Source organism: Hipposideros armiger, unplaced genomic scaffold (genome assembly GCF_001890085.2).
Source record: "Hipposideros armiger isolate ML-2016 unplaced genomic scaffold, ASM189008v1 scaffold_23, whole genome shotgun sequence".
NCBI lineage: Eukaryota > Metazoa > Chordata > Mammalia > Chiroptera > Hipposideridae > Hipposideros > Hipposideros armiger.
The window spans coordinates 1,601,476-1,617,871 of NW_017731373.1; the positions used below are offsets into that span (position 1 = coordinate 1,601,476).

Here is a 16,396-nt window from a genome sequence, read left to right on the forward strand (position 1 = left end):
AAAAAAAAGAATACTCTGGAGGACTCCAGCTTGATAAAAAGCCCTAGGGACAACTGAATCTTTCAGACCAGTCTTTCTCCCTGTCATAATCTCCCTGCTACAATCCACAGTCCATACTGCTTTCAAGAAATACCTTGTTAAAACTTATACCTTATGAGTTTCCTCACTGCATATATGGATGATAAAGGCTTAAGAGAGAGGTCCTTTAAAATCTGGCTCTAATTATTCTTATAACTTACACATGCCATGTTTTAAAATTTATTCTTAGTATGTTTCAAAATTCAAGATTCAATAGGATACACATAGAAAAGGCTCTCTCTTACCTGTGGTCCTTTACCTATCCAGTTTCCTACCCAGAAGGCAACCAATGTTAGCGGTTTGTGCTTCCAGAAATATTTTACATAAATGATAACATATTATACATACTGCTTACACAAAGTGTCCTGGTGCCTTCCTAAGCTTCACAAATGCTATTCTTTACTCCTGCAATTTTCTTGTTTCTGCAGTTTATGAGCTATAGACCCTCCACAGCCCAATTCACTACCTTTTCTGCAGCTTTTGACTACCCAAGACAATTTGAATGCCCTCTTCTGTGAAGAGCCTTGCACACACTCTCTTACGGTGAAATTGTAACATTTAGCACATTTTAACTCTCCATTACATTCCTGTCTCCCACATTGTACTATAAAGACATAAAGGCACACGGTATGATTCATCTGTAATTCCCTCTTACCCACACCCAGTATCTACAACATCATACCTGACACAGACTAGTCATTCCATAAATGACTTGCTAAGTAAACATCAGACTTAACAAAATATTTGTATTGTATTTTCCAATATCAACATTTCCTTTCAAAGAGCAACTGTTAGATCACATATCTGCAGTTAGGCAAACTAATTACTGTATGGGAGAAAACAACACAGATGTTTGTTCTCGAATTCTACAGTTTGCCTAAAGCTATGAAAGCTTTGCCTTGCTGCCATAGGCAAGAAGCTTTAAAAGATATTTTGTCAGGTTCCTGAGATGTTCAGTTAATTCTCAATAAGTGAACCTAGGAAAACTAAAGGTAGGGAATGAACAGAGATCATCAAACAATTTTAAATTCAAAACTTCATTTTTACAAAGTATTTCAAATTCCTTTCCCACCTTTCATTTTTAAAATGAAGAAAATTGATCATGTTTCAAATATTGTTCATTTCCTCAAGAGTTAGCTAACGAACATGCAAATGTACAGTAAAAAAGAAAAGCGTCATGAAAGAGAAGAAAACCCAACAACTAGGGCATCCCATCTGCTGGATATCAACCTGAAACAGAGAGCTTACTATAAAATATAATTAAAAGCAAGCAATATGTAAAATATGTTTAGAACACCTTTATTCATTAAAAACCATTAGTTCTTAATAGAATGACCTCAGTTATTCAGAAATCTCACTATATTCAAAATGAGTCACTTCTATAGGCAGGTTTTAACTATATTTGTAAAATAACACAATCTAATGTGTACAATAAGAAGACTAAGAGTCAAATATAAATACTATAGTGAATTAGCCCAGCTTTTTAAATCATAAAAATAAAAATCTACTAAAAAATGTAGATCAAAACCTCTTGTCACCATAATAATTACTGTACTAACAAATTATTGACAGAATGTAAAACCTCAAAAAGGCAATTTGAATAAAAATAACTAATTACAGATACAACAACAACAAAAAAGCCAAACAGCTCTTTTGCCTTAGCTACACTAATTTTGTGTCTTTCCAGTCAATTTTATGAGGCACAAAATGCATCTGTGAGGTCCATATGTTTTGTTCCCAATGTTAAGCAAGTTCTACTACAGTAGATATTAAAATAGCTTTAATAATTGTGGGCAATATAAAAATAAATGGGAATTAGTACCATACTGTTCCAAAATAATTTAATTTTAACCAAACTCTACAATGAAGTACAAAACGAAAGTGACCAAATTCAATCTATTGGGAGTTTCCTAATTAATAAACTTTAGACAATTAAAAGGAAATTATAAGGGCTCTATTTTCAGTTTTAAAAAATTTAAAGTAAAAGCCTCAGTATTTAACTATACATGGCCTCTGATAAACATAAACCAGCATATTCGCTTAGAAATTAAGAGACAACAGTAACATGTTAAAATATTCTTCTTCTATAATAGCATCTGACATCAGATGCTTGCACTCTCTTATAAGCACTGATGCAAAATGAAGGTAAGGGTCTCAAAACAAATGAAACCTAAACTAGAATTTTGCCCATGGGAAAGGGCGCTTGTCAGCAATTAAACCTTAAGTAGTTTTAAGATCTAAATAACAGCAGCATAATCAAATATGCTCCTCCGTAATGACCCGTGCACACAAGCAATCACAATCGGCATCCTTCACCTTAAAGAAAAAAAGCTGCTTGGTTTTCAAAGTATACTAACAATGCATTTTATCAATATGTATTATAGTTCACATACATTTTATGGTAAGGGGTTATTATAATATGTATGTTGTCATTAAATATGCGTTTTGAAATAAAAATCATTCGGGAGAAATTTCTTTAGACACTTGTGTAATTTGTCACCACCTTTTTTTTTTACAGCCGGTCATGAATGAAATTCTAGATTCTACTATGCCGAACTGATGAACCAATTATGGTAGAAAATGTTCCAAATGGAATGGAAGAGGTCGGGGTGGGGAGGGAGGAAGAGAGAGGGAAGGAGGGAAGGAGGGAGGGAAAACAAGAGTGGGCGAGAAAGGGAGCAAGAAAGAGAGGGAAGGGGAGAGGGAGAGAGGGGGGGAGAAAAGGGGGGAAAGAAAGTGGGGTGGGGGAGAGAGACCGGGTCTCTCTTAAACAGCAAACTGTGCGAAAACAAAAACAGCACCATGAAATAGATTCTGTATGCAACTGGTAAGAGGCGACAGGCATAAACACAGGCATGCATGCACACGCACGGATCTATAACCTACAAAACAGGAGGCTCCGCAAAATCTATGCAGGAGGTAACCTCAATAGCTTTCCACTTAATTACTCATCAGGTTAGCCTTTCACACAGAGGTAAAACCGGAGAGTCTCTAAGTCAGCCCTGGGAACTATCTAGCCAATACACGCTCTGCAGGAGCTCTGTCCCTTTCTAGAAAAGCGAGAGCTAACACGTCCATCACTGGGCGAGAGGGGGAGAATCTAGGCGCGCGGGGGAGGGTCCAGGGGCACCTGTTAAGGCCGCAACGCAGGGAAGATGGGTTTCGGGAGAGGGGCTGAGGTTGCGTCTCTGGGGATGAAGCGGGGTGCACGGGGCCCGTCAGGAGAGCCGGTGCATGGCATCTGGGGTCGGGAAGAGGGCGGAGAGACTGAGGAGCAACTACGAGTGAGGCGGGCAGAATGCTCGGGGAACCATCCAGGAAACGCTCCACGGTGAAGAAAGGACACAAAGGACAGGTGAGGGGGGTAGTGGGGTTCTGCAGAGTCTCTGGGGACGAAAAAACAAAGGTGAGGTTGGGATAAGGGGATCGGAGAGGCGCGGGGAGCAAAGGCAGGGGAAACCCACAGAAGGGCCAGGCAGGAGGGGCCCAGGTCTCCGGGCGCCCAGGTGAGGAGAGGACGGAACCTCACCTGATACTCCGGGTACTCAAACATGTAGCTCATACTGCACTTGTTTTCCTCGAAGCCGAAGAAGACGTCCCACAGCCCCAGGGTCGCCATGAAGACCATAAAGGAATAAAAGGCCAGGTTCCAGAGGTTGACTGTGTGAAGGAACATGGTGCTGCCGCCGCGGGGCCCCAACCCTGACTGAGCGAGCAGCCGAAACCTGGCCGCCACCGCCGGAGCGAAGCCCGAGCAGCGCGCGCCTGCGCGGACACCCACCTACCCGCGCCCCCTGCTGCACAGTGCGCCTGCGCGCAGCCAGCCAGCTGTGCCTCCCGCCTGGCGTTTCGCTGGGAGCAAGAAGGAGGCGATTGCAGCGGGAGCGCAGCTCTGAACGTAGAGAAAAAAAGCGGAAAGCAGATTGGGCTGGGCTGGGAGGTGAGGGGGAAAAAGGGGAGGGTCGATGAGAAGGAAAAGGAAGAAGGGGGCAGGGAAGAGCAAAAAGAGACAGGCCAGGAAAGAAGAGGAGGGAGAGGGGAGTCTAGAGAGGGATTGGGCGGAGCGCGGGAGCCCTGGAGGCAAGGAGGGGGAAGGGCTGGCTGGGGGGTGGGTGTTGGTGGGTTAACTTGGGGCGGGAGAGGCGATTAATGATGGTGAGCTGACCCGGTGAGGCTGTCAGCTATCCTGTCGAAGACAGCACTCCCTGCGCAGTTTAAAAAACCCTTTCTGTTCAATTTTGGGACGCCTCAGGCCTCCGCTATTTCGGTTCTCCCAGCGGTAGCAACACATGCACAGCTCTCTGGACCAGTTGGCTTGAGCAGAGAACAAATGGCCTTTTTCCCCCTTTGACCGCCGACATCGGCCCAGTAGGTAACAGCGCATAAAAGCGGCTCATAAAAAAAGCCACCAGCAGGTCGACAAGGTTCTATTCTTGGTATAAGATAAAAGCCTGAATCACAGAAGCCATCGTTAGTCTTTAAAAAAAAAACAAAAAGAACGGTACCAATTTCCATTAACATGATGCCCCCAACAGGTATCTGCGTGATCAGTTTGACGCAGACTTGCCTTGCTCCCCAGAACCTCCTCCTCTTGGGAAATTCATTAACATAGGGAGGCAATTTCGCTCAAGCTTCTACTCAGATCTCATGATTTAATTTTGAAGAATTTCGGCTTGGTTTTGCACAAAGGAGGGAGTAAAAAGCATCTCAAAACCTCTCATAATCTTGTATAGCGGCTTCAAAACACGGAAATGTTATGAGAGAAAAACCACGATAGCATCACTCTTTAAAGCTGACCCAAGAGCAGGTGTGTGTGTGTGTGTGTGTGTGTGTGTGTGTGTGTGTGTGTGTGTGTGTGTGTCTAACTGCAAAATTCTCCTTAGAATTATTTTTGGCACTGACACAATTGCATTTCATTGGGGCTGATTTTCTGGTATTTTTTCTGTGCAGGGGAAGTTTGGCTATGATACATAAAATCAAAGAATTTTAAAACCAAAAGGAAGCTTATAGTTTATCTTATACAGCAGCCTGGTATTCAGATGTGACAGCACCTGGGATGTGGGGTGGAATTAGGGAGGAGTTAGTGCCAAGGATGACAAATCATTTGGGAAAGGATTTAAGTTACACGTTAAAAAAAAAAAGAATACATTGAGTCTGGGAGCTTGAGAACATCACAGAATGTCTGCTCCTTGTTTCTCCTAGCATATCATGACCAGCACAAATAAACCAAGGGTGAATCTACACTCTCTCATCTATCTCAGTGCTTCTTAAACTTAATGTTTATATGAATCACTTGGAGATTCCGTTTAAAAGCAGATTCTGATTCAGTAGTTCTGGAGTGGGACCCAAGATTCTGCATTTCTGATAGGTAATGCCAGTGATGTGGCTCAGTGAACAATACTTGGAGGAGCGAGGATCTATCCTTCCTGAGGACTCTGATACCTGGAGAAAATCCTGAACTTGAAGATGACAGAGCTTACTCTTCTAGTGGCTTTCATGAGTGTGGCAACCTGCTGCCTCCTCAGAAAGGATCAGGATAGAGAGTCAGTGGACTCTTTATATTTGTGATCTTTGTGTTACTTTTTTTTTTACTTTCTTTTTTCCTATCCATCATTATTCCTCTCCTTTCATACCTAACCTAATTCTACTGGGTATCACTTAACCAACCTCTGCAAGTGCTGTCAACTGCCTGAACTCCTCTTTGAATCCCACTCTGCTTCCAAACTTCTAACCTTGGGTCAATATAGTCCTGCTCTGAGCTCTGACTCTAGTGTATCTGAGTCCTGCTGGAGAAAATGACAAAATTATTTGAATTACTGTTCAGAAGTACATGTCTATATTCCTGGCCAACTTCCTATTCTTCAGACCATCTCTTTTTAAGCTCCCCACATCATCTGTTCTTTTTTCTTTTAGCAGATTATTAGTACGTAATTTATATCCACAGAGATAATTTTGATTTTCAGGTGCACATTCCTTCAACTCTTAATTCCCATGTTCATCATCTCCATCCAGTCCTAATTCAGTTATTACATGTAAAGTGCTCAGGACAACACCTAGCACCTAGTAAAGCATTATTATTGTACTTCGCTGTCCTTAGAGGACATCAAAATCAAATCCCTCTAGTTGGGCTTTAGTTCCCATCCCCACCTTTCTCTTCAAGGAATTAGCTCTATCAAATTAAAGTCTCAGTCAGTCTTTCCCATTCCATCCTCCTTCCCTTGAAGCATATAAATATGATCTTATTAATTTTCAAAAAGAAAAATCTTCCCTGCAACCATCAGCTGTGGCTCTTGCCTTATTTCAGTGTTCCTGTGTGGCTTTTTAAACTTATGTTAAAGCAATGTTTCATAAAGGAAAAAACCATATAATCGTTTGACAATCACCCCATCAACTGAAATATTTGGTAACTTCATTAATATAACAGTTTTTCAGAAAACCTGTTAGGTTTACGCTCCATTTAGTTTTTGTTTTGTTTGCTTTAGTTACTGGAGACAAAGACTGTCTTTTCAACACATAGTAACCACCCACACATTACCTAGTTATTGTACACAGGAAGAAAGAATTGTGCTGTCTGTTGTGGGAATCTATTGTTTTCTAAAATTAATTTCACTAAACTCTACTGGTTGGTCTCAGTGTAATACCCTCACACTATAGTTGTTAAAGTAAGCTTTATTTCCTTTTTCTTAAAAAAATCCTCAAATACATAATAGATTGGCTGTTCCAAACTAAAATTTATTTCTATCAATTGGCTTAAAGCTCTTTCTCAAATTTGTTAGTTTTACCCTATACTACCTTATATGTAATAGGCATTCAATAAATATTTGTTTTTAATTTATTTGAAAATAAGTCAGATTCTACAGATTATTAGTCCTAAAACCTCACCTTTTCTTTGATGCTTCAAAGCTTAAAAAGAAAAGAAAACATAATGCCAGCAACTCTGGCTGCCAGCTCTGTTTCCAAGGAAACAGAGAATAGATCATCAAAAACAAAATAAGGATTTTCAACCTGATTACTCTTTTTTACCAGTTCAGTCTCCATTGCTGCAGGATGAAAGGCAACATAATCTCAGCCTTGCAATCAGGTTTTTAAATTGTTTGTGCTGTCTCTCACTATTAAAACCAGGCAAATAATAATAATAATCTTTTGGGTGTTTATGTTGGTTTTCTTGTAGAGAGAGCAAGTTAAACTCGTTCATAAGGATGAAGAATACCTTTCAAATAGAAAGCCTTATGTTTGTTTGCTGAATAACCTACTGCATTTTAACCTCAGAACTGTCAAATGTTTTAACTGTCGAATTTCAGATTTAACATTCCTTTGGAATAAAACAAGAAAGTAATGGGAATATATAAGAAAAGAATAAAGACTTCCAGAATGAAGTGTTTTATTTAAAGAAGTAAGAAAGAGAGCTGGGACAGGTTGAAAAAAAGGTAGGAGTCGGGGAAATAATTGGGTTTCCATTCAATAGAGCAAAATATCACTAAAACATTCTTCTTTGTTGCACAGATTTATATCTACCATGGATAAAATTATGAGCATGAGAAATAACAGCTATAGATAACAATAGTTTTGTTTAGCATTATTATATTACCGAATGGTGCTGTGTGTTTTATAAAAGCAATAGTCCTCTCAAATCAACACATTTTACACCTTAAACTTACACAATATTATGTGTCAATTATAGCTCCATAAAGCTGGGTGGGAGGGAAGCAGTATTCCTCTAATTTAAAATTTTAGTTAAAGCCAGAGGGTTGATTCTCTTTGGGATGAAGTGCACAATAGAAATTTGCTTCAAAGGAAGTACAGTTTAAGAGGCTTTAGATGGCATATTAATATGGCATGTAATATTCAGATAATGAATTCTGAAATTCAGATAATAACTCTAATGGGAAAGAAGGATTAATGTAGTCATTACTTGGGGTTTTTCTTATGTCAGTTTTCCTCTTATATGTCTATTTCCCTCAAAGGATTCTAGCTTTCCAAAGACAGGGCCTGTAAGAGGGTCTTGGATATTTTCAATACCTAAACCCAGTAAAGGGCCTTATAATTGGAGGTATTCTTTAAGTGTTTTTGAATAAGTGTTTTTTTAAATTTATTTAACTAATACCCTGTACTTTAATTAAAGGTTTTAGCTACATTTGGGTCTTTTCCTATGAAATGCAAAATTTGTGGTATTCAAACACATTTTAATTGTAAAACTAGTAACTAAGGTAGGCTACTTATTGTAAAATAACTCTTAACTGAAAAAGTTTTTGAAAAAGACTTGGAGAGTAAAATATTAATTCAGAAAAATTAGCTTAGCTTCTGCACAGCAAAAGAAACCATCAACAAAACAAAAAGGCAGCCAGAGGAAAGGAAAAAAAGTATTAGTAAGCGATAGCTCCTATAAGGGGCTAACATCCAAAATATATAAAGAACTCATACAACTCAACAAAAAACAAACAATTTGAATAAAAAAATGGGCAAAGGACCTGAATAGACAATTATCCAAGAAAGACATACAGGTGGTTGACAGATATATGAAAAGATGCTCAATATCACTAGTTATAAGGGAAACGCAAATCAAAACCACAATGAGATACCACCTCACACATGTTAGAATGGCTAGTATCAATAATACAAGAAATACCAAGTGTTAGAAAGGATGTGGAGAAAAGGGAACCCCCACACACTACTGGTGGGAATGTACATTGGTGCAGCCAGTGTGCAGGTTCCTCAAAAAATTAAGAATAGAGCTACTTATGTGACCCAGCAACCCCTCTTAAGTTATCTACCTGAAAAATTTGAAAATATTTATTTGTAAAGATATATATACCTCTATGTTCATTGCAGCAATAGCCAAAACATGAAAACAAGCTGAGTGTCCTTTGATGGATGATTGGATAAAGAAGATGTGATACATATATACAATGGAATACTACTCAGCCATAAAAAATGAAATATTGCCATTTGCGACAACATGGATGGATCTTGAGAGTATCATGCGAAGTGAAATAAGTCAGACAGAAAAGGACAAGAATCATGATTTCACTGATATATAGGATATAAAACAAAAAGCAATAAACAAACAAACTCATAAATACAGACAACAGAATGGTGGTTACCAGAGTGGAAGGGGGGTGGAGGGAGGATGAAGAGGGTAAAGGGAGTCAAATATATGGTGATGGAAGGTGACTAGACTTTGGGTGGTGAGCACACAATGGAGTATACAAATGTCATATTATAAAGTTGTCCCCCTAAAATGTATATAATATTATTAACCAATGTCATCCCAATAACTTTAAAAAAAATTAGCTTAGCTAACATAAAAGACTTTATGTCAAAAGAGAACATGTGAAACAAATATATACCTGTTTTGAGAATGGTGTAAGGCACACAGGAAAAGAGGGTGAGTTCTGGCTAAAGCACATGTTAATATATTTAAGCAAAGTAAGACCTATGGAAATATTAGCAAAGGATCTGGAGCTGTGTCATCATCTATATATGAGAAGGTTGGTCTAAATCAGGCATTAACAAACTTTCTATAAAGAGCCAGATAATAAATATATTCAGCCTTGTGGGCCATAAGGTCACTGTCACAGCTACTCAATTCTGCATGTAACATGAAAGGAGCTAGTAGACAGTAGGTAAACAAATGAGTGTGTCTGTGTTCTAATAAAACTTTATTTACAAAAACATAGGCCAGATTTGGCCATAGTTTGTTGACTCTTGGACTAGAAGATCTCTAATTCAATATTCCAGATTCAATATTCTATATCTGTGAATGTTACTATTAGCCAACATGGATTTTCTGATTTTCCAAATTCAGTAAACATTAGTCAAGAAATGTGATTAATAGTGAAATAGCAGACAAACTTAGGCTTAAAGTATAATTCAACTGTAGCTAAATATGCATCAATTTAACCATACATAGTTCTGTCTATATATCACTATGCATATATATGAAATGTTGTGACATTGCTTGATGTAGTAGTATGATTATTTTATTAATACATCCATTTTAAATACTAATACATTTTATGAAGTATTTTAAGCATATATGGAATTTTAAGGCAAAATAAATACTATTAATTTTTAAGAACCTTAAGTTTCAAAAACTCATAGACAGACAACAGTTTAGCGGTTACCAGAGAGTAAGGGGGGAAAGGGGATGGTAGAAGAGGGTAAAAGGGGTCAAATATATGGTGATGGAAGGAGAACTGACTCTGGGTGGCGAGCACACAATGGGATACATAGATGATGTATTATAGAATTGTACATTTGAAACTTATGTAATTTTACTAACCATTGTCACCCCAATAAATATAATTTAAAAAAAAAGATAAAAGCAAATAAAAGAATTTCAAGTTTCCTCTTACAGAGCTAGGGAAGGGAACAAAGTAATAGTCACTCAGATGTTAGGACATTTTAGAGCCGTATCAGAAGCTCAGACTGCACTAAGTTCTACAGTTTCCCTTGTGTGTCTCTCATATACAAAAGTCTTAATGTATACCTTCCCTGGTCCTGGTTCTAGGCCACTGAAGAGGAAAAAAAGCAGGTTTTAAAAATGTTATGCTAAAAACAGGGTTAACAGAGGGTTTCTATTGTACTTGAAGGGCAAATGCCTACTTAAGACACAGTCTTAGTAAAAGGGGGATGATGGTAGAAGCAAATTGTCATTTCTAGGAAGAATTGTGAGTATCTTGTTTTTACTGATTAACTTTTTAATACTGAATTACTGACAACTTGGTAAGGAGCCAGAGGAGGTTTCCAAAGGGTTCAAAGTCCAAAATGAATTTTCCTCAACTACTAGCATAATATAAAGAGGCCTGTTTCAGTTTTTACCTCTGACTCACTGTTTTTATGATTTGGGAAATCAATTTCTCTGAGCCTCAGTTTCCTCGCCTACAAAATAGGAAGAATAATTCTCCCCTGGGGTTGCTGTGAAGATTACAGTTATCTGCATAAAGTGCCTGATATATAATAGGCACTCAAGAAAAACTATTATTACTATGAGCTTCATAGCACATTGGCTATTTAGAAAAGCTAGTAGTTGCCACAGTAAAGACAAAAAGACTTTCCTGGTACCAAAGGGAGAGAAAAAGGAAAGACTAACAATCATTGAACAAAAGGACCATTATATTTCTATCTGTTAAAGAGGCTAGCATGGTATATGGCACAAAATTGACATTCAGAAATACTGATTTTACTAGAGAAGGTGGGAAGTCCTTAAAAAGAGAGATGAATACATTTTGCTTATGGGCCGCAGAAAGATAGTGGAAGCTTTTTTTTAAGGGCTAGGGAGTCCCTCCAAGGAAAGCATATTTCAGTGAAGGCACAGAGTTCTGTGAACAGTTGATTTTGAACCCATCACACCTATGGTCTGAGGCAGCTGTCCAGCACGTCCTGCTTTTTCTGTTTAGCGCCTCTCCCTGAAGCTGTGTGGACCCCTTCTCCCCGTTACTGCAAGGCCTACTGCACACCTATAGATGCTCTTGTGATTCTTATGGCCTCTGGGACAGCTTCCTGCTGCCAAAGCTCTGCTTCAAAGCCCCCAAGCTATGAAACACATGGGAAGATTCCAGGCTCACTTGCTAGATGTTGGAGAGGCCAATGCTGAGATGGGTACACTGAAGGGTCCCTGGCTCTGCTGTTCTTAAAACCCTCAGTTCAATGAGTGACACTATAAAGGCTCTAGGAGCTCCCCTCTGAGAGGTTCTACATGACTAGTACCTATTTGGTTCTTTAAGCAGAGCCAGAGCCAGCAGTCTGTCTAGGAGGGGTTAGCCTGATTTTCAAGCTGTTATTCTTTTTCACTGTCTTGTGGGTGGGTCATGGGCTTTAGGCAGACAGGTATGTGCTGATGCCCACGTCTGCTCAGTCTAGCCCAACAGCTCTACCTCAGTGCTCCTGACTTACCCTGATGCCTAGCCGAATGGAGGATGATGAATCGTCCTTCTTTCTCATAACTGGCACTGAGATGGAGCCCTTCAAGTAGTCAGGGGAAAAAATAAAAAAAGTAGGGGCTAGACTGAGTTCAGAAACTGAGGAGGTTTGACAAGTTGTCAAAGTTCAGTCAATAAAAGCAGAGTGAAGAGCAGAACAAAGTCAGGAACCAAGACAACCACCAAAGACTCCAAGTCTGAATAGAAGAAAAGAAGGGAATCAGAATCTAAGGAACAAAATGAAGATGATTGTTGGCGGGTGCTGGCAGACAGACAAGAACAAGAGAACTAAAAATGTACTTGTTGTTAAATTAACTATAGAGCATTCCACTATGGTCAGGCATATTAGTATGTCTTGAAGACACTAGTTATGCTCCTGTGGGTCTTGCCTAGTATTCTTCCTCATCCATATCTACCTCTCATCCCAAATATAGGGAGCACTCATGGGGTAATAGTGCTAATATGATGTGTAAAAGTGGGTGATGATCCTCAAACAGATGTTTCTACACCCATGTTCCGAGCAGCATTATTCACAACGGTCAAAGGTAGAAGCAACCCAACTGTCCATAGATCAACAGATAAACAAAATGTGGTGTATCTATATGTATAATGAAATATTATTCAGCCTTAAAAAGGAAGGCGATTCTCACATATGCTACAACATAGATGAACCTTGAGGACATTATGTGAAGTGAAATAAGCCAATGAGAAAAAGATAAATACAGCATGATTCCACTTACATGCAGTACCTAGAGCAGTCAAAGTCATAGAAATAGAAAGTAGAATGGTGGTTGCTAAGGGCTGGCGGGCAGTAGAGAGTTATTCATATAATGAGTACAGAGTTTCAGTTTTGCAAGATGAAGAGAGTTCTAGAGATGAATGGTGATTGTTGCACAATAGTGTGAATATACTTAATGCCACTGAACTTTATACTAAAAATGGTTAAGAACGTAAATTTTGTGTGTATATTACCACAATTTTTTAAAAAGAGAGTGACTGCTGCAGAGGATTATCACTTTTCATAGCAGTGGGTAACTGGTGTGAATTATACATGAATCCTGTCCACAAAGCATTTTCAGTTTAGTGAGAAATCCAATGATTCATGTTCTCAGGAAAGAGAAGGTATAGAAAGATATTTCTAGAAATGTTTAGGAATTGCTTACAAATGGAAGTGTCTTCCTTTTGGCACCACCAAGAACCCAGTACTTTTCTGCTAAAATGTGTTTCCTAAGGAGTTATTACTAGCTCACCCTACTATGAGAGAGAGCAGGAGAGGAAAAGGAGGTATATTAGCACAATATGCCATCCAGAGCACAATGAGCTCAGGGAAAATCCGGGGGGAAAAAGAAAAAAAAAGAGGGAAATGGAGATAACAGAAGTAAGCAGTTATCTATAACATAACATAACATAAAATATATAACATAAAATCAGAGAAAAAAAAGAAAATGTAACAATAGTGCTCTAGTGAATCTGTGAAACCCCAGCAGCAAGTACAGAAACAAGGACTGTGAAATTTCCAGGTACATCAATCTACCAGCAGAAGAGCTCAACAGAAAAGACACTGTGGAACAGAACAGGATGAGAGAGAAAAACTGAGCAAGGGCCTCAGCCACCTGTGACCTGCTGTAATCCTCTGTAGGAGAGAGGAGGCCTGAACAACACCTATATCCTCTAGACCAGAGCTCCTTAAACTTTTGCATGCATCAGAATTACCTGGAGGGCTTGTTAAGATAGAGGTTGTTGTGCTGACACCCAGAGATTCTTCTTGAGTAGATCTTGGTTAGCGACTGAATATTTGCATGTCCAATAAGTTCCCAAGCAATACCAGATGCTATCGGTTTGGGTCCACACTTTGAGAACCACAGCTCTAGAATTAAAAAAGAAAAGAAAGAAAAGAAATACTTAAAAAAAAAAAAGGTATAGGATATTAGCGATTGGTTGTGTAAGTTGGTTTGTTTTTTTTTCTAATGCTTAAAGAGGAAGGTCCAAATCAAGACCTATAGTAAGGGACTGTATTGAAAATATTTAAATCCAGGTAGACCTTGTCCACCACTTGTTCTATCAATGCAGAGTAGTTAAGAGAGAGAGCACTTGAGTCAGACAGACTTGGACTGTGTTACTTTCTAGCAGTATGCCTTTGGGCAAGTTTCTTAACCCGTTTCCTTAACTCATTTCCTTCATCTATAAAATTAGGATAATATAGACCAAGCCTTTGGGGTTATGGAAAGTCTAAATGATGCATGCATTGTATAAGGACTTAGCACAGTAAATCCATGGCACACAGTAAATGTAACAGGCATTTGTTTCTGACCACCAAGCATCCATCTCTGCCACTTTTGTACCAGTCCCAATTACCTCTCCACTACTGTGCATAGCCTTTTGAAATCTGCATCTTAGGACTAAAGCCAGGATAGCAACCTGCCATACTGTTCCTCCCAGCTTACCATGGAAACCAATTCATCCTGTGGCAGGTAATTTATAAGCAAAAGTATAAGGATATATATTGCTTTTATGGAAATGTTTAATCCTTGAGTATTCTCTCCAGTGTTACTAGAGAGGGAGAATATGGCTCCAGAGGTTTCCTAAGTGAATTAATTTGTTTGCAACTGCAATATTACTCAGTACTTTGTATTCATAGCACTGTGCTAGAAGTATTGCAAGGAAAGCAAAGGGTTTCTGTCCCTTTAATTTGTGATGACAAGTTGAAGCTATCTGATAGGATGGAATGCAATTTTTTTGTTATCTGTAATTCAATAAAGACTACTAATTTGGGATGAGAATAATTTAAATTTCAATAAAACAAATAAATGACCAATTTCAGTTCTCTTCTGTTAGAGGATGTACTTATAGCAGTTGAGAAATAATTGAGTTAATCATTTCTCTCAAATATATCACAAGGGAACACTCTGGGCCATGGCTTCAAGGCTAGTTCATATGCTCTAACCTTGTAGGGAATGCAAACCGTTGCCCCTTGCCCCTTGCACCTGCACATTAATCTCTTAAAATGACAAACAGTGATATGGTTTGATTACATAAGTGTACTTCCCAGGGACACACAAGTGGGCCTTGTGCTCTAAGGGTTGGAGTTTGTTGGAGTTTTTAATGCCTCCTCTTTTTATTGTCTTTTGATGGTTTCATGTAACAGACACCTTTAGTTGCTACACATAACCCTTTCCTTCTTTCCTTGGGAGTTGTCTTTTCTCTTCCACATAGCCATATGCTTTAAGACCAGTCCTAGTTCCAGCTGTGTGAAGGGAGGGGCAAAGGTGGTACTTCTTATCCTAGGCTGGCAAGCAACAGGGCTTGTGAAACAATCCTGGCTATGATAAAATAAGGGAAGTCTGCTGGGGGCATATGGGAAACTTTCCCTTACTCTTAAAAGGAGCACACCAAATGGAGGTGAGCTCTTCTTTTGCTGGGCTTGTTTCTGTCTGCATCAAATTGTAATAAAGGGCAGCCATCTTGTGATTAGGAAGGGAGCTAGCCTAAGAGATGGAAGGATACAAGAATATAAAAATCCTGAGAGCTTGGTAATATCACCCTTCCTCAGGGCTCTTTGTTAAATAAGATAGCAAAATTTCCCTATTGATTGACCTATTTCAAGTTAGATTTTCTGTTACTTGAAGACAGCATTATCTTAACAGTCATCTGTACGATGCCAACCCTTTACTAGGTGGAGTATTCAAAGAGGCTGGGGTTCTCAAACCCAGCATGGTGGTCACCTTTGCTCCAGTCAATGTTATACCTGAAGTCAAGTCTGTTGAAATGCACCATGAAGCTTTGAGTGCAGCTCTTCCTACAAATAATGCGGACTTCAATGTCAACAATGTGTCTGTCAAAGATGTTCATTGTAGCAATTTGGATGGTGATAGCAAAAATGACCCACCAATGGAAGCACCTGGCTTCATGGCTTAGGTGATTATCCTGGCCAAATCAGTGCTGGACATGCACCTGTGCTGGCTTGTCACACAGTTTACATTACTTAAAAGTTTGCTTAGCTGAAGAACCATTGATATGGTTCCTGGCAAGCCCATGTGTGTTGAGAGCTTCTCTGACTATCCTCCTCTGAGTTGTTTTGTTGTTCACAACATGAGACAGATGGTTGCTGTGGGTGTCATCAAAGCAGTGGATATGAAGGCTGCTAGAGCTAACAGTCACCACAGCTACCCGGAAAGCTCAGAAGGCTAAATGAATATATCATCTGTTAAAACCCACCACCCCCGTCTTAATCAGTGATAAAAGAATGATCTCAGAACTGTCTCAATTGGCCATTTAAGTTGAATAGTAAAAGACTGGTTAATGATAAGTATGTATTGTAAAATCTTCAGAAGGAAAAGAGAATGTTTTGTGGCCCATTTTGTGTGTGTGTGTGTGTGTGTGTGTGTGTGTGTGTGTGT

General features: G+C 39.1%; 1 protein-coding gene across 1 annotated transcript in view; it reads right to left on the minus strand.

Moving 5' to 3' along the window:
- Nucleotides 1-4,004, minus strand: part of PGAP1 (post-GPI attachment to proteins inositol deacylase 1) — a 93,915-nt gene extending 89,911 nt beyond the window's left edge. The window contains exon 1 of the mRNA XM_019635604.1: nucleotides 3,608-4,004. Within this exon, the coding sequence (XP_019491149.1) occupies nucleotides 3,608-3,754 (147 nt within the window). The 5' untranslated portion in view covers nucleotides 3,755-4,004. The remainder of the gene's footprint in view (nucleotides 1-3,607) is intronic.
- Nucleotides 4,005-16,396: the final 12,392 nt, after the last annotated feature.